The sequence below is a fragment of the Lepidochelys kempii genome, chromosome 3, assembly GCF_965140265.1.
Source record: "Lepidochelys kempii isolate rLepKem1 chromosome 3, rLepKem1.hap2, whole genome shotgun sequence".
Lineage (NCBI taxonomy): Eukaryota > Metazoa > Chordata > Testudines > Cheloniidae > Lepidochelys > Lepidochelys kempii.
This window is the reverse complement of record NC_133258.1, coordinates 172673699-172692116: the sequence shown is the minus strand read 5'-3', so window position 1 is coordinate 172692116 and position 18418 is coordinate 172673699. Positions and strand designations below refer to the sequence as shown.

Below are 18418 nucleotides of genomic sequence, written 5' to 3'. Positions count from 1 at the left end.
TGGAAAACTGTATAGGGAGGCTCTGACACTAAGTATCTCAACTCACCCACCCTTCTGGCTGAGATAATGGCAACATTGAAAGAGGTTGAACAGAGAGCAAATTTCAAGGGGTTCAAATGGTGGTCCCATCAGCTTTGCTAGGACCAAGTTCAGATCCCAAAGAGAGACAGGATCTTGCACATGCAGGTACAATCTGATCAAACCCTTCAGCAACTGGATAGCAACGGGGTTGGAGAAAAGGGATCTACTATACACCAAGATATGGAAGGCTATGATAGCTGCCAGATGTACTCTTACAGAGCTAATTGCCAATCTCTGATTTTTTAGGTATAGGAGATAATCCAGCATGAGGTTCAGCGGTGCATGCTCTGGGAATACGCCTTTCTGCCGGGACCAAATGGAGAAGTGCTTTCACTTAGCCAGGTAAGTGCCCCAGCTGAGGATTTTCTACTATTGAGAAGTTTCATAGTAACAGCCGTGTTAGTCTGTATTCACAAAAAGAAAAGGAGTACTTGTGGCACCTTGAGGTGCCACAAGTACTCCTTTTCTTTTTACTATTGAGAAGCAATTCCTAGACATCGTTAAAACAGGATTTCTCCAAACGCATTAACCATGTAGTATCTACGCCATCAGGTGGAGGTCTCATAGGTTGGGATGGAGCAGGCAACTATGGTCCTGAAAAATCACATATGGCTCCGGCAGGAGAGAGAGCAGAGGCTTGATTGACAAGGTCTGTCTTAACCATACAGACAAGGGTAGCCTAGAATTCCTCCTTAAGGAAGGGGTTAAGAAGCTCAAATAACCTGGTTGGCATCTGACCAAAAGGACCAACGGGGAAAGAAGATACTTTCAAATCTTAGGGGTGGGGCGGGGCAGGCTAGGCTTTGTTGGTATGTTCTCTGGGGAAAGCAGAGAAGCATCAGGTCAAAAAACTCCTTCTCCTATAAACCATCCTGTACAAGTCTCGGATATTACAAGTAAGTAAATAAGGCAAGGTTCATTAGATTACCTTTTGTTTTCAATTTGTGAATTTTCCCTTTGCCGGGGGGAGGTTTATCCCGGTTTTTTGTAACTTTAAGGTTTTGCCTAGAGAGGAATCCTCTGTGTTTTGAATCTGATTTCCCTGTAAAGATTTACCATCCTGATTTTACAGAAGTGATTCTTTTCCCTTTTCTTTAAAATAAATTCTTCTTTTAAGAACCTGATTGATTTTTTATTGTTCTTAAGATCCAAGGGTTTGGGTCTGTGTTCACCCGTACCAACTGGTGAGGATATTATTCTCAAGCCTTCCCCAGGAAAGGGGGTGTAGGGCCTGGGGGAATATTTTGGGGGAATAGGACTCCAAGTGGTCCTTGCCCTGGTTCTTTGTCTAAATCACTTGGTGGTGGCAGCATACTGTTCAAGGACAGGGCAGAATTTGTGCCTTAGGAAAGTTTTTAACCTAAGCTGGTAAAAATAAGCTTGGGGTCTTTTATGCGGGTCCCCACATCTGTACCCCAGAGTTCAGAGTGGGGAAGGAACCCTGACAAGGTCAATAGAGCCAAGTACAATTGCTGTTGAGGCCATGCCGGTGCTAAAGGGATGAGACGAGCATGGTTTGTTTGACTCTGAATTGGAGGGAAGACATATGGAAGTGGGGGGATCCTTTCAGGGTAGCAGAAAAGCACCTGTCAATGAACCTGGCTGAGACCTCCCCAGGTACAAAACCGATGGCATTTTCTATTGGACTTTGTTGCAAACAGGTCCGCTTGAGGAGTCCCTCAGAGTTGGAAGATTGATCTGGCAATGTCCAGGTCTAAAGACCACTTGTGGTGATAGAAGAAGCTCCTGCTCTGTTGATCTGCCAACATGTTCTACTTCCTTGGAAGGTAAGCAGTGCTGAAATTTATTGAATTGTGTGACAAAGCTCTGACCTTGTCTCAGTGGGTCCCACGCTTCCTGGCAGATTATGCTAGCCTCAGAGGCTCACTGTGACCCTCCATGTAGCCCTTTTCTCGGTAGAGGCAAGGGTCGCAGCCTACTGAGCCATTTTCATCATAAGCCAACAAGGGAGGTGGGGAGAAGTTATCCTCCCTCACACAGTCTCTGTTGTCTCCCAGTCTCAGTGATTAGTCAGGGAGGGGAGGGGGGAGCCCAGGTCCACCCTCTACTCCAGGCTCCAGCCCAGGGACCCTGATAGTAGTAGCTCTTGGTAGCTGACTTTTTGGAAACTGGATGAGTACGATTCCCTGGGCCACTTCCCCACAGCTACCCCCACTTCCTCAATATCTTCATCACCCTTACCTCAGGGCCTCCTTTCTTGTGCCTGATAAGGTTCGTACTGCTCCATTTCTCCAGCAGCATGGCTCCCTTCTACAGCTCCTGATACACACCCCACCCCCACCTGACTAAGTGAGAGGCTTTTAACTCGTTTCACTAGTTTAACTAGCCCCTGATTGGCTTCAGGTGTCCCAATCAACCTGCCTGTCTCCACTGCTTTTTGGAAGGAACTTAATTGGCCCCAGGTATCTTGATTAACCTGGAGCAGCATTGGTTACCATGGTAACAGGGATTTGTTTAGCCTGGGGCTAACATATCTGTTTCTCACTACTTTCCTATAGCCATCTGGCCTTGCCCCGTCACAATTGGTTATCCAAAAGTCCAAGAGGCGAATTGCTTCCTGGCATAGCTGAGTCGACCACGCTTATTGGAATTATTAATAATATTTGAAATGATTAATATTAATATGGGAAATTGCCAAACCCTAATTTAACCACATATTCCTTTACTAAATCCAAAGGCCAAATGATATTTATACAATTGCTCTAAACATGCCTAAATAGCCTGTAGCTGTGCCTGGAAACAGCTAGCTCACCGCAGCAGAAACCCTTGCATGGCCAGATCGCCTGACTGACTAAGAGGCATTGTCCAGGACTGCTCAATGCTTATGCCTGCAGCTGCGATCTCTCCTCTGCCTGCCTTATTCCCAGCCTTGCTTCAGACCTGTTCCTATCCTTTTGATGGCCTTTCTCCTGCCCTACTCCAGTTCTGAGGGGATCCCTGCTCCCCTGCTCAATTTCTAATTCTGAGGACTGGTGCTTCAAATAATTTAATGGATCTGGAGTTTGCCCAAGCACATGGCAAGCTCTTCCCGACTTCATGTAGGCTATTGATAGATTGCTCCTCTTTGAGCCCCGTCACCCACCAACAACCTCCTTGGAAGTCATCCTAACAGTAACAAAACATTTATTTACAAATGGGCTAAACCCAGGGATGTTTAGACCCATATTGGTTGGTTCCAATGTGGTCAGGCAGGTATTAACAATGAACTCTTTAAGAGTTTACTTTTTATATCGTTCAACAAACAACTGATGTCATTGCCAATTGCTGACTTCAGTTAAAAACCAATTTGAGACTGTTCACTCTTATTTCCAGTCTTAATCTATATAAGATTTATACCCTCCTTTATTCCCAAGGCCTTTCCTCCCCTCCTTCTTGCTGTTCAAGAGTTTTCCCATTGCATAGCCTTGAACACTGGTGTGTGGGTTGTGGAAGAGCTGTCTAGTGAGGCAGAGTGGTCTCCCTCTTATGCAGACAGAGAGGAACTACTCCCTGCCCCCTGATGGGCAGAGCCAGGCCAGGCCAGGCCCACCCCTTGCATGTGAAGCAAAGAGTCAGAACAGGAAGTATAGGAGGCGGGGCTTCCAGCTCAGTTGAGGGAGAGCCAGGGAAGGAGTTGGACTCTGCTGCCTTGCTGCTGGTTCCTGTACCACGAACTGGAACATATCAACCCCTGCCTCTGGAGGAACATCCGGAGGAGCAGCTGCCTGGCAAATATCCGGAGGTGCTGCCACACAGTGAGTACCCCGAGGAGCTGCTGGAACTGCCATCTGCTGAGTACCACGAGGGTGATGAAGCCATACGACCAGCTAGGGATAGGAAGTAGCCTAGGGAAACCAGACATTCGTCCAGTTGCTTTTGCTGAAGCCACAGTCAGCATGTTTCAGCAGGATCCCTGCTACTGTTAGGGCCCTTGGGTGGGATGCAGTGGGATAGGGTGACCCCAGGTCTCCCTACCCCCTGCCAACCCCACCCCTGGGGTGGCAGCCTACCCACCTTAGGCCAGACAGCCTGTGTTTGTTTGCTGTCTGCCCAGCCAGGGGACATGAGCCTGACCATGCTAATTCCCCTATTGATCGGCTTTCAGCTGCTAGGTGTCATAGCGAGACAGAGTGGCCTCCCTCTGATACAGACAGGGAGGGACAAGTTGCAGTGGGGGAGGTTTAGATTGGATATTAGGAAAAACTTTTTCACTATGAGGGTGGCGAAACACTGGAATGCGTTACCTAGGGAGGTGGTAGAATCTCCTTCCTTAGAGGTTTTTAAGGTCAGGCTTGACAAAGCCCTGGCTGGGATGATTTAACTGGGAATTGGTCCTGCTTCGAGCAGGGGGTTGGACTAGATGACCTTCTGGGGTCCCTTCCAACCCTGATATTCTATGATTCTATGAACCACTCCAAGCCACTACAGGCTGTATTGGCTCATTTTAAGAGAGAGTCTCTTTGTTTAAAATTTAAAACCATCTGTAGTCACCCCTATCGGTCAGAGGTCTTCTTTCTAGAAACTTCCCCTTATATCATTAGTTATTCTTTGAACCAGACATCCTCCCTACTTTATTCTTTCTGGCCTTATCACTTATTAGTCCTCCCTTCTACTTGCTAGTCGGAGCCTTTCTTTACAACACATATATATTTCCTTAGCCAAACTTAAGATAACTTTAATTCTTTAATTTTATACTTATCCTGCATCACTCCTCCCTGTCTGTTGATATAAAAAACAGTGAGTTATCCATTAGAATTAACAAGTTCTTTCCTACTATAATGTGGGAGGAAAACTGAACAGGCTAGTCACACGGCAACTCCCTGACAAATACATGAGCCATTAGATCCCAAGGTGCCCAGAGACCTTGAGTCTGCAAGGACCTCCTATGGGTCCCCTAACCTGGGGCTGATGTATCTTTGACTCAAGTGAGGGTTGGCACCAGGAGTTTGAAGGGCACCCCCACACAAAGACTTCCAGAGGGTTCATCCACCAATCCAAAGATGACAAAGCTGACCCTGGCACTCAAACCACCTTGTCCAAAAGATGACAGTTTGGGGCACACACTGATGCTAGCCACGTTTGAAGCTCTCTAAGATGCATCCTGGTGAGTTGAACCATGTGGGTACATGCTGCCATACGACCCAGGAGGCTGAGGCAGCTGCATGCTGTGGTGAGACGATATGTTTTCCATCGCAGCACCAAGCCCAGTAGTGCTTCGAACCTGGATTGTGGTAGCAAAGTCTTGGCCTTTGTGGAGTTCAAGACCACGCCAATAAACTCTATCCTCTGTACAGGTTTTAAAATGGATTTGTCCCAATTTACTAGGAGCCCCAGCGCATCAAATGTGGACAGGACAGTTGATACACTGGATAACACCTGAGCTTTGGGCTGACCTCCAATCAACCAGTCCTCTAGGTACGGGAACAAATGGACTGCTGATCTTTGTAGATGTGCTGCCACCACCACCGTACACTTTATGAACACTCGAAAAGCAGCTAAGAGACCAAATGGGAGCACTGTAAACTGATAAAGGGACCTATTCAGCACAAATCTGAGGAACTGCCAACAGTTGTGAAGTAAAGTGTTCTTTAAGCTAAGGGCAGTGTATTAATCACCCTGTTCCAGGGATGGAATAATCAAGGCTAGGATAACCATGCGCAATTTTATTTTCTTCAGAAATTTGTTCAATTTTTAGATCTAAAATAGGCCTGAGATCTTTTTTTGCTTTGAGGATCAGGGAGTAGCAGTGCCTTCCCCCTGAGGCCCAATGGGACTCACGCTATGACCCCTTCCTGAAGAAGTGACTGGACCTCCTGCTGAAAGACTATCTTGTGAGAGTGGTCCCTTAAGAAGGACGAGGAAGGGGTGTGGGGAGGAAGGGTAGAAATGATCTGGAGGGCTTTTCCCAGACCCACTGATCCAATGTTATGTGGGCCTGCACTTAGGAAATGGGATAAGTGATTTGTAAACAAAAGGTGGGAAACAGCTGGAACTACAGTAACTGGTACACTGTCCTTGATCAACACATCAAAATGTCTGTTTAGACAAGGTGGCTGGATGGGATGAGCCTACTGATGCTGAAGAGGAGGGTGACGGATATAATCTCCTATAACTCCTGCCCTTTCTCCTCAGTGGATCTTGAGATTGGGGAGGAAAGCCTTGGTGTCTGTATGGCTGATGAGGATGGAAATGTTTCCTCTTTGTCACAGGAGTATAGATTCCAAGAGATTTTAATGTCACTCTTGAATTTTTTATAGCTATGGAGCTTATTGTCCATCTTATCAGAAAACAAAGAGGGACCTTTGAAAGGGAGGTTCTGGATGGTCTGCTGGACTTCTGTAGGCAGCCCACATGACTGTAACCATGAACATCTTCTCACAGAAATAACTGATGCCATGGTTTGAGCCACCACATCTGCTCCATCCAAATTGCCAGAATTGCTCTCCAGGACAATCAACTTGCCTTCATCCACAATTACTGTGAATACCTGCCTACAGTTATCTGGTAGCTTATTTTTAAATTTTATAATTTTCTCCCAAAGGGTGAAGGCATAGCAGCTCAGTAGTGCCTGTAGGTTTTCAATCCTAAACTTCAGACTCCCTATAGAATAAAGTTTGGGTCTAAACAGTAGTCTGTTCACCTCTTTGCTTTTCAGCATTGATGTTTGATGTCCTTGTCTCTCCTGTTTGTTAGCAGCTGCCACCACCAAGAGGCAGCTGCTAACGAACAGGAAGAGGGTGAGAGGACAAATACTCATGGCCCTTTCCAGGGACATAGTACCTCCTTTAAACTCTCTTTGCTGTGGGAGGTAAGGAGAATGGTGTCTGCCACAGCGCCCTGACCAGCTCCAAAGTGGCTTCATTAATCAGCAGAGCCACCCTGGCAGGGGCTGTCGATTCCAGAATTTCCACCAATTTGTGTGAGCTTTCACACATCTCTTCTGCCTGAATGTCAAGAACAGAAGCCACTCTTCTCAACAGATCTTGATGAGCCGTTGGGTGGTAGTGACTCGCTTGTTGCCTCAACAGCCTCATCTGGAGATGAAGAAGAGGATACCACAAGATTCTGAGTTGGTGGCTACTCCATGACTTGTGGTGGGGAAGCCGCTTGGGTAACTTCTGAAAGCTCGGTACCGATCTTGGTACTGGGAACCAGATAATGATGCTCTTGCTGCCAACATCCTCATAGCAGTGTTGATGACAAAGAATGAGAAAGTTACAGGGAGGTCCAAGCCAGAGGAGGGATGCCCCACAGTGTCCAGAGTAGACTCTCATATGGGACTCAGTCCCAACTTTGACCAGCCCATCACCCTTAAGAGGATGAGGCCAGTGCTTGACTGTTGCGTAATCCGCAGTCCTCAACTCTAAGATGGACAATATGCCCTCTGTCTTGGATGGGACACAGAGGAATGCACCTCTAAGTGCAAAGAGGAAGAATCTGAAATGTCTGACATTAGGGGGTCAGAAACAGTTGGGACTGGGGATAGGTAGCCTGAGCCTGAGCATGGTAGTACTGGAGATATCATTGGAGGCTTGCCCTTTGACTGCAGTAGCCTTTGTGGAAACTTGGAAGGTAATGGTACTGTGAGTTTCTGACATGGAGAGGTAGGTGCTGCAAGCATCAGTACCGACTGTAAACCTTCTTGTACTACTGGGGATGGTGGTACTGAGAGGCTAAGCTGGTCCCTTGGGGATGCATACGACTCTGGGGTGGTTGGGAGAGGCAATGACTGATAGTCTGCCACAGAGATCTTTCAGGAGATGCCCTCAACAGACCTGGAACAGGCTCTGAAGGTGGCAATCCCTTCTTCTTAGCTGAAGACTGCTCCAGCATATCTTAGAGTCTCTCTCCTGAATGTCCTAGAGTCTCTGCCTCTACTAGGCTTCAGCACCGACATCCCCGATTGAGGTACTGAGCCTGAGAAGCGTCTAAGCCTTTTCTTTGACATCACTGAATGGGACTGAGGAGTTGTGGACATCTCTACTGCACTGTGTACTAAGGCTGATGTACTTGGGGCACTCTTTGCATGAAACAAGTCCTATAGGGGACAAAGTGCTGCCTCCATGAGCAAACATTTGAGCCTTGCCACTCTATCTTTCTTTGAGTGGGGCTTAAATCCCTTACAAACCTCGACATTTGTCACATATGTAGGATTCTGCCAAACATTTCAAATGGCTGGGTGTGGGTCACTGATCAGCACAGGCTTAGCATATGTGCGGCAGAACTTAAAACCTGGTGAGTGTGGCATCATTTTGGTATCAATACCAAAAGATGAAAACTAGTCCAAAAAGACCTAAGACTAAAATCTGTTGCTAAAACTAACTTAAACTTAACTAACTACCTCCTAACAATAACAAGGTATATATGCAAAGGAATGAGGGAAGCTTATGCCAACAAGTCTGAGATCACTCCAACAACTGTCACTGGCAGTATGAAAGTACTGGGGAGGGGTTGGGGGGGAGTCAGGGCAGCTCTGTCCCCTTATACCAGTATGCCGTGGCCACCCCAGCGAGTACCACTGAGGGAAAAAACTTGTCTGACAACTGCACAAGGTACACACAAACCTACAGTGGAACGGACATGTGCAAGCATGTGAAAAAGAAACTTCTGCCACGTATTTCAGTAGGATGAGGATTTGGTCCCCAGACACCAGTGCAGGGGGGTCAAATGTTTTTAACTGACATAGGCCACACAGAGGCTTAGAGGACACCTTAACATTCTTCTAAATTTAGTGAAATCTAATCCTAAGGGTCAAATTCTGGTTTGGAGTGCACATATGCACACACCATAAACCAGAACAAAAATCTACCCTCTAGCTCTGGTACACAGTGGAGGATGGCTGCCACTATGATGGCCTTTCTGAGAACTCCCCCATGCTTCACTGAAACTTCACTTGTGGAGGACCTAAAGTACAGCTCTCAAGCCTTGGCTACATGAGAAAGTTTGCACTACCCTACCTTAAGGTGTGATGCTAAATCAATCCAAAGGGCTGTACTGACATTTTTATATCAGTTTAAACCAAGTTTATTTCATTATACATTAAGTCAATTAGGAATCAATTTAAGTTAAACCAAAATAAGTCACTGGTAAAATTAAATAAGAGTGAGTGTCCACTAGCTTTTTGTACCAGTTTAACTACATCAATTTAAAATCACATCTTAAGCTAAACTAGCACAACTTTCTTAGGTAGACAGGGCCTGAGAGGCACTCTCTGTGGCTCTCGACCTGCAGTATCAAAGTGAATGGAAATTTTGCCATTGGCTTCAATGGGATCAAGCCCTAGGTCTCCCACAACCCTTTCTTGTCAACTGTTGAGAATAGCCCACTTCCACCTTAATTGAATTGGCTCGTTAGCACGGACCCCCCACTTGGTAAGGCAACTCCCATCTTTTCATATGCTGTGTATTTATACCTCCCTACTGTATGTTCCACTCCATGCATCTGATGAAGTGGGTTTTAGCCCATGAAAGCTTATGCCCAAATAAATTTGTTAGTCTCTCAGATAGGGCTGTAACTACTGTGACTATTACTTTTGAAGCATGTATGCACACTCATTTAAGCCAATTTTCCTGCAGTAGCTAGCATGTAGCCCAGTCTATTTACTTAATAAATACCACAGAGTATCTACAGTACATGGCACAATAAAATAGTGAAACTCATCAAAATTAACTAGATTTTGTTAATTTGGTTTTCACTACCTTTAACCAGAGTGATTTTATTCACTATGAGGAATTTTATTTGTAACAATTCCAGTAGCAAGATAAAGTTTTCCATTTATGCTAAGAAAATGTTATTATCCCCTTGATGGAAGAGTGATCTATGCCTTTTATCTGTAGCACCTCTTAAAAGGATCCAAAGTTATGGGTGTAAGAAGTTTAATACTCTAACATATCTGGTAGAGGAGACAAGATATGAAGGCACAAATGGTGTCATCCTAACATAAAGCTTCAGTAAAAGGACCTTGCACAGAAAATCTATGGGGAAAGCCGTCCTCTTTTGGAATACTGCAGCAAGGTGCAGGACACCTATGTTGTTGGGGGTTGTTTATACCATGTTCTGTGATGGGGGGCATAGCCCCTGTGTGTCCTCTGCAGGGATTCTGACTGGTGGACTCTCAGAGCTGGTTTACTCACTTGATATACCCCACACTTCCTCTGCAGACCCCAACATCCCTATTAACAGGTTCACTCATGGAGAAAGCCATCATGAGCCTTACTGATTTGTCCCAATCGTATCATGTTTATCTAAATGTTTTATATATCTATTTTAGTTATTGTTTCATCTCACAAATAGTGCCCATTCCTCTCCTCCCCCAACAAAAAAAGACTATACAAACCACTAGTGATGCTCCGTAATAATGCGAAACAAATCTCAGTGTCTTGCACATTATTTTCCTCATCTCAGAGTCAAACTCCTGAAGAAGTACATATAAAAAACATTTTTACACTGAGAATATTATTTTTTTTAATATAAACTGCATTAGATGGTTATGCTACAATGAAGGCGTTTAGCTATCACTTTTTATTTTTAAGTGAAAAGTTGTATAATATAATTATCTCTCAATACAGAATTCAATAACCATCTATTGTGACTTAAAAGAGTAGTTACAATTTTTATTTTTCTATAGAGGACTCCTATTACAGGCAATCTGTTACTCCAGGCTCAAGCTTAATTATTGCCTGAAGGAGTCTCTTAACTGGGGATGTGTATTCAATTTCCAATGAGTCATTGTTCTCTCCTGCTTTAAAATTTAAAAAGTAACAACATTGCCGTACTATATGGTAATCTTCTCTTTTTACGTCACAATATTTGACTGTCTTTTGACCTATGGCTGTATACCCTCTAAACTCCACCAGTCATACCAATTAAGGTATGTGCATACAAATACACACACACACACACACACACCCCTTTTAATCAGTAACTGTGCCTGTTCAGTATATGTACAAGATCATATAATGACCTTTCTTGGAAAAACTGTGGGTAACATCCTGGACTTCAAAGGGACCGGGATTTCATCCTGTGTCCATTATGTTCTGAATCATTTACTGAGTCAAGAAAATCATGATTTTTTTTTAATAAAGCAAAACCTGGGTATGAAAGAATGCATAGTACACTGCTAGTAAGAATTAAAAAGCTCAAATAGTTGGTCACACAGCAGTATATTGTACTGCCAGCTAAAGGACTCAGTATGGAAGCTGTCACAATATGTCAGTCCAGGCCCAGGAGGATCAATTGCTTCATGAAAATGAACGGTGCATTTCTTGAATTTTTTTTTTTAAATAACAGAGGGAACCAACTGCAATGCTCTTTGACATTGCTTATCAGTTAATTTACAGAGAGGCATTAGAAGATGTGACCACTCACTTACTTGTCCTTTGTAAATCAGATGATAAATGACTGCGTAAGCAAGTTTCAGAGTAGCAGCCGTGTTAGTCTGTATCCGCAAAAAGAAAAGAAGGACTTTGTGGCACCTTAGAGACTAACAAATTTATTTGAGCATAAGCTTTCGTGAGCTACAGCTCACATCATCGGATGCATTCAGTGGAAAATACAGTGGGGAGATTTATATACACAGAGAACATGAAACAATGGGTGTTACCATACACACTGTAAGGAGAGTGATCAGGTAAGGTGAGCTATTACCAGCAGGAGAGTTGCGGGGGGGGGGGGGGGGGAAGGGGGGGAAGGGACCTTTTGTAGTGATAATCAAGCTGGGCCATTTCCAGCAGTTGACAAGAACATCTGAGGAACAGCGGGGGGTGTTTGTCTCTGTCTCAGGGGTTGAAGCAAATGCGGTTGTATCGTAGAGCTTAGCTGTAGACAATCGTGTGGTGTGGTCTGGATGAAACCTGGAGGCATGTAGGTAGGCATAGCAGTCAGTATGTTTCCAGTATAGGGTGGTGTTTATGTGACCATCGCTTATTAGCACCGTAGCGTCCAGGAAGTGGATCTCTCGTGTGGACTGGTCTAGGCTGAGGTTGATGGTGGGATGAAAATGGTTGAAATCATTGTGGAATTCCTCAAGGGCTTTTTTTCCATGGGTCCAGATGATGAAGATGTCATCAGTGTAGTGCAAGTAGAGTGGGGGCATTAGGGGGAGAGAGCTGAGGAAGCGTTGTTCTAAGTCAGCCATAAAAATGTTGGCATACTGTGGGGCCATGCGGGTACCCATAGCAGTGCCGCTGATTTGAAGGTATACATTGTCCCCAAATGTGAAATAGTTATGGGTGAGGACAAAGTTACCAGGTTTGCCGTGACATTATTGGGGATACTGTTCCTGACGGCTTGTAGTCCATCTTTGTGTGGAATTTTGGTGTAGAGGGCTTCTACATCCATAGTGGTTAGGATGGTGTTTTCAGGAAGATCACCGATGGATTGTAGTTTCCTCAGGAAGTCAGTGGTGTCTCGAAGATAGCTGGGAGTGCTGGTAGTGTAGGGCCTGAGGAGGGAGTCTACATAGCCAGACAATCCTGCTGTCAGGGTGCCAATGCCTGAGATGATGTGGTGTCCAGGATTTCTAGGTTTATGGATCTTGGGTAGCAGATAGAATACCCCAGGTCGGGGTTCCAGGGGTGTGTCTGTGCGGATTTGTTTTTGTGCTTTTTCAGGGAGTTTCTTGAGCAAATAGTGTAGTTTCTTTTGGTAGCCCTCAGTGGGATCAGAGGGTAATGGCTTGTAGAAAGTGGTGTTGGAGAGCTGCCTAGCAGCCTCTTGTTCATATTCCGACCTATTCATGATGACGACAGCACCTCCTTTGTCAGCCTATTTGATTATGATGTCAGAGTTGTTTCTGAGGCTGTGGATCGCATTGTGTTCTGCATGGCTGAGGTTATGGGGCAAGTGATGCTGCTTTTCCACAATTTCAGCCCGTGCACGACGGCGGAAGCACTCTATGTAGAAGTCCAGTCTGTTGTTTCGACCTTCAGGAGTCCACCCAGAATCCTTCTTTTTGTAGTGTTGGTAGGAAGGTCTCTGTGTGCCAGTATGTTGTTCAGAGGTGTGTTGGAAATATTCCTTGAGTCGGAGATGTCGAAAATAGGATTCTAGGTCACCACAGAACTGTATCATGTTCATGGGGGTGGAGGGGCAGAAGGAGAGGTCCCGAGATAGGACACATTCTTCTGCTGGGCTAAGAGTATAGTTGGATAGATTAACAATATTGCTGGGTGGGTTAAGGGAACCACTTGTGGCCCCTTGTGGCATGTAGTAGTTTAGATAGTTTAGTGTCCTTTTTCTTTTGTAGAGAAGCAAAGTGTGTGTTGTAAATGGCTTGTCTAGTTTTCGTAAAGTCCAGCCACTGCATTTGCTCCAACCCCTCAGACAGAGACAAACACCTACAAGATCTCTATCAAGCATTCTTACAACTACAATACCGACTTGCTGAAGTGAAGAAACAGATTGACAGAGCCAGAAGAGTACCCGGAAGTTACCTACTACAGGACAGGCCCAACAAAGAAAATAACAGAACGCCACTAGCCATCACCTTTAGCCCCCAACTAAAACCTCTCCAACGCATCATCAAGGATCTACAACCTATCCTGAAGGATGACATATCACTCTCACAGATCTTGGGAGACAGGCCAGTCCTTGCTTACAGACAGCCCCCCAACGGGAAGCAAATACTCACCAGCAACCACACACCACACAGCAGAACCACTAACCCAGGAGCCTATCCTTGCAACAAAGCCCGTTGCCAACTGTGTCCACATATCTACTCAGGAGACACCATCACGGGGTCTAATCACATCAGCCACACTATCAGAGGATCCTCCACCTGCACATCTACCAATATGATATATGCCATCATGTGCCAGCAATGCCCCTCTGCTATGTACACTGGACAGTCTCTATGTAAAAGAATAAATGGACACAAATCAGACGTCAAGAATTATAACATTCAAAAACCATTCAGAGAACACTTCAATCTCTTTGGTTACTTGATTACAGACCTAAAAGTGGCAATTCTTCAACAAAAAATCTTCAAAAACAGACTCCAATGAGAGACTGCTGAATTGGAATTAATTTGAAAACTGGAAACAATTAATTTAGGCTTGAATAAAGACTGGGAATGGATGGGTCATTACACAAAGTAAAGCTATTTCCCCACGTTTACGCCCCTCCCCCCCCCCGCTGTTCCTCAGATGTTCTTGTCAACTGCTGGAAATGGCCCGGCTTGATTATCACTACAAAAGGTCCCTCCCCCCCCCTCCCCACACTCTCCGGCTGGTAATAGCTCACCTTACCTGATCACTCTCCTTACAGTGTGTATGGTAACACCCATTGTTTCATGTTCTCTGCGTATATAAATCTCCCCACTGTATTTTCCACTGAATGCATCCGATGATGTGAGCTGTAGTTCACAAAAGCTTATGCTCAAATAAATTTGTTAGTCTCTAAGGTGCCACAAGTCCTTCTTTTCTTTTCGTGTAAGCAAGTGTTTAAAACTAAAATTGCAGAATTAAGAAGAGAGCATAACTCATTTTCTTGCCTAGGCTGCCCCAGCTCCCCAAATCGGCGACCAACCTACCAGAGGGATCGTCTCTCTCCCTCTGCCATACTGCCACAACTGCAGTCAGCATGGACACCAAAGCTGGATTTCCCTTATTATAAAAAAGAGGTTGTGTCAGACAGGGCATTCTTTGGGAGTACTCTGGAACTTGCTACCCTCCTTTGTCTGAAACAGATCAAATCTGGTGATCTTCCAGGCATGTGAGAAAAGATAAGTGTTTGCAAAGGTTTTTGGAGAAGGAGGGTATGCTTCCCATAATGATGAAGGGATGAAAAGGAGTTACTGTAGGTGGCTGAGTTCCTGTTCTAACGATCATTTTACTGGAATTTTATTGCATTATTAATCATGTGTTAGGGCTCATAGAGCTTTGGCTAGATGTCTTAATTATTTTTATACCTAAATAAATAAAACCAAATGGGAAATATATATATATATATATATATATATATAAAATATCACTTACATGAAAAATATCATATTTGCTTCCAATTATCACCAGAGGGATTGGAAAAGGGTCAATTAATTCATGATCCTGTTAAACAACATAATATATTTAGAACCTCAAACAAGTCACAAAAGCACAATAAAACAGCTAAACACCAGAAAACAGGATGAGAATGATTTTTAAAAGACATCAAAATCTTAGACACAAAAGTTTATGCAGTATAATTATTTTCTAATGCAATCGCTCCACAAATGTCCAGGAGGGGGAAAAAAACACCTCTTGAGTAAGGGAACTCCTTTCTGGCATAAACCTGGTGGAAATGGCTCCTGCACCAGACATTCCCACCCAACACAGAGGGCATGTAAATGGAAGGAAGGAAAGGAGTACGGTAGAGAGTATAAATTAGAGAAGCACCAGGGCTGAGCCAGCATGGGATCAAGGAGCCATAACTAATGTGGCCCCCTCAATACCAAGCAGAGTGCTGAATAGGGAAGAAATGAATTTTTGGAGAGTGTTGGGGACAACTTCCTGGTGCAAGTGCTGGAGGAACCAGCTAGAGTCTGTGCTCCTCTTGACCTGCTGCTCACAAACAGGAAGAACTGGTAGGAGAAGTAGAAGTGGGTGGCAACCTGGGCAACAGTAACCATGAGATGGTCGAGTTCAGGATCCTGACAAAAGGAAAAAAGGAGAGCAGTAGAATACGGACCTGGACTTCAGAAAAGCAGACCTTGACTCCCTCATGGAACTGATGGGCAGGATCTCCTGGGAGGCTAATATGAGGGGGAGAGGAGTCCAGGAGAGCTGGCAGTATTTTAAAGAAGCCTTACTGAGGGCACAGAAACAAACCATCTGGATGTGCAGAAAGAATAGCAAATATGGCAGGCGACGAGCTTGGCTTAACAGAGAAATCTTCAGTGAGCTTAACACAAAAGGAAGCTTACAAGAAGTGGAAACTTGGACAGATGACTAGGGAGGAGTATAAAAATATTACTCAAGCATGCAGGGGTGTAATCAGGAAGGCCTAAGCACAATTGGAGTTGCTGCTAGTAAGGGATATGAAGGGTAACAAGAAGGGTTTCTCTAGGTATGTTAAAAACAAGAAGGTGGTCAGGGAAAGCGTGGGACCCTTACTGAATGGGGGAGGCAACATAGTGACAGATGATGTGGAAAAAGCTGAAGTACTCAATGCTTTTTTTGCCTTGGTCTTCACTGAGAAGGTCAGCTCCCAGACTGCTGCACTGGGCAGCACAGTATGGGGAGGAAGTGAGCAGCCCTCAGTGGTGAAAGAACAGGTTAAGGACTATTTAGAAAAGCTGGACATGCACCAGTCCAAGGGGCCGAATCTAATGCATTCAAGGGTGCTGAAGGAGTTGGCTGATCTGAGTGAAGAGCCATTGGCCATTATCTTTGAAAACTCCTGGTGATCGGGGGAGGTCCCGTACGATTGGAAAAGGGCACTATATTTGCCTATTTTTTTAAAAAAAAAAAAAGGAAGGAGAATCTGGGGAATCATAGAATCATAGAATATCAGGGTTGGAAGGGACCCCAGAAGGTCATCTAGTCCAACCCCCTGCTCAAAGCAGGACCAATTCCCAGTTAAATCATCCCAGCCAGGGTTTTGTCAAGCCTGACCTTAAAAACCTCTAAGGAAGGAGATTCTACCACCTCCCTAGATAACGCATTCCAGTGTTTCACCACCCTCTTAGTGAAAAAGTTTTTCCTAATATCCAATCTAAACCTCCCCCACTGCAACTTGAGACCATTACTCCTCGTTCTGTCATCTGCTACCATTGAGAACAGTCTAGAGCCATCCTCTTTGGAACCCCCTTTCAGGTAGTTGAAAGCAGCTATCAAATCCCCCCTCATTCTTCTCTTCTGCAGGCTAAACAATCCCAGCTCCCTCAGCCTCTCCTCATAACTCATGTGTTCCAGTCCCCTAATCATTTTTGTTGCCCTTCGCTGGACTCTCTCCAATTTATCCACATCCTTCTTGTAGTGTGGGGCCCAAAACTGGACACAGTACTCCAGATGAGGCCTCACCAATGTCGAATAGAGGGGAACGATCACGTCCCTCGATCTGCTCGCTATGCCCCTACTTATACATCCCAAAATGCCATTGGCCTTCTTGGCAACAAGGGCACACTGCTGACTCATATCCAGCTTCTCGTCCACTGTCACCCCTAGGTCCTTTTCTGCAGAACTGCTGCCTAGCCATTCGGTCCCTAGTCTGTAGCTGTGCATTGGGTTCTTCCGTCCTAAGTGCAGGACCCTGCACTTATCCTTATTGAACCTCATCAGATTCCTTTTGGCCCAATCTTCCAATTGGTCTAGGTCCTTCTGTATCCTATCCCTCCCCTCCAGCGTATCTACCACTCCTCCCAGTTTAGTATCATCCGCAAATTTGCTGAGAGTGCAATCCACACCATCCTCCAGATCATTTATGAAGATATTGAATAAAACCGGCCCCAGGACCGACCCTTGGGGCACTCCACTTGATACCGGCTGCCAACTAGACATGGAGCCATTGATCACTACCCATTGAGCCCGACAATTTAGCCAGCTTTCTACCCACCTTATAGTGCATTCATCCAGCCCATACTTCCTTAACTTGCTGACAAGAATACTATGGGAGACCGTGTCAAAAGCTTTGCTAAAGTCAAGAAACAATACATCCACTGCTTTCCCTTCATCCACAGAACCAGTAATCTCATCATAAAAGGCGATTAGATTAGTCAGGCATGACCTTCCCTTGGTGAATCCATGCTGGCTGTTCCTGATCACTTTCCTCTCATGCAAGTGCTTCAGGATTGATTCTTTGAGGACCTGCTCCATGATTTTTCCAGGGACTGAGGTGAGGCTGACTGGCCTGTAGTTCCCAGGATCTTCCTTCTTCCCTTTTTTAAAGATTGGCACTACATTAGCCTTTTTCCAGTCATCCGGGACTTCCCCGGTTCGCCACGAGTTTTCAAAGATAATGGCCAGTGGCTCTGCAATCACAGCCGCCAATTCCTTCAGCACTCTCGGATGCAACTCGTCCGGCCCCATGGACTTGTGCACGTCCAGCTTTTCTAAATAGTCCCTAACCGCCTCTATCTCCACAGAGGGCTGGCCATCTCTTCCGCATTTTGTGATGCCCAGCGCAGCAGTCTGGGAGCTGACCTTGTTAGTGAAAACAGAGGCAAAAAAAGCATTGAGTACATTAGCTTTTTCCACATCCTCTGTCACTAGGTTGCCTCCCTCATTCAGTAAGGGGCCCACACATTCCTTGGCTTTCTTCTTGTTGCCAACATACCTGAAGAAATCCTTCTTGTTACTCTTGACATCTCTGGCTAGCTGCAGCTCCAGGTGCGATTTGGCCCTCCTGATAACATTCCTACATG

General features: G+C 45.2%; 1 protein-coding gene across 2 annotated transcripts in view; it reads right to left on the bottom strand.

The window, feature by feature from the left end:
* DYNC2LI1 (dynein cytoplasmic 2 light intermediate chain 1) overlaps positions 1-18418 on the bottom strand; it is a 118610-nt gene that overhangs the window by 79114 nt on the left and 21078 nt on the right. For both annotated transcript variants that reach the window (XM_073339098.1, XM_073339097.1), the window contains exons 7-8: positions 15057-15125; positions 10418-10495 (exon numbers count right to left, since the gene is read on the bottom strand). In XM_073339098.1, the coding sequence (XP_073195199.1) occupies positions 10418-10495; positions 15057-15125 (147 nt within the window). The remainder of the gene's footprint in view (positions 1-10417; positions 10496-15056; positions 15126-18418) is intronic.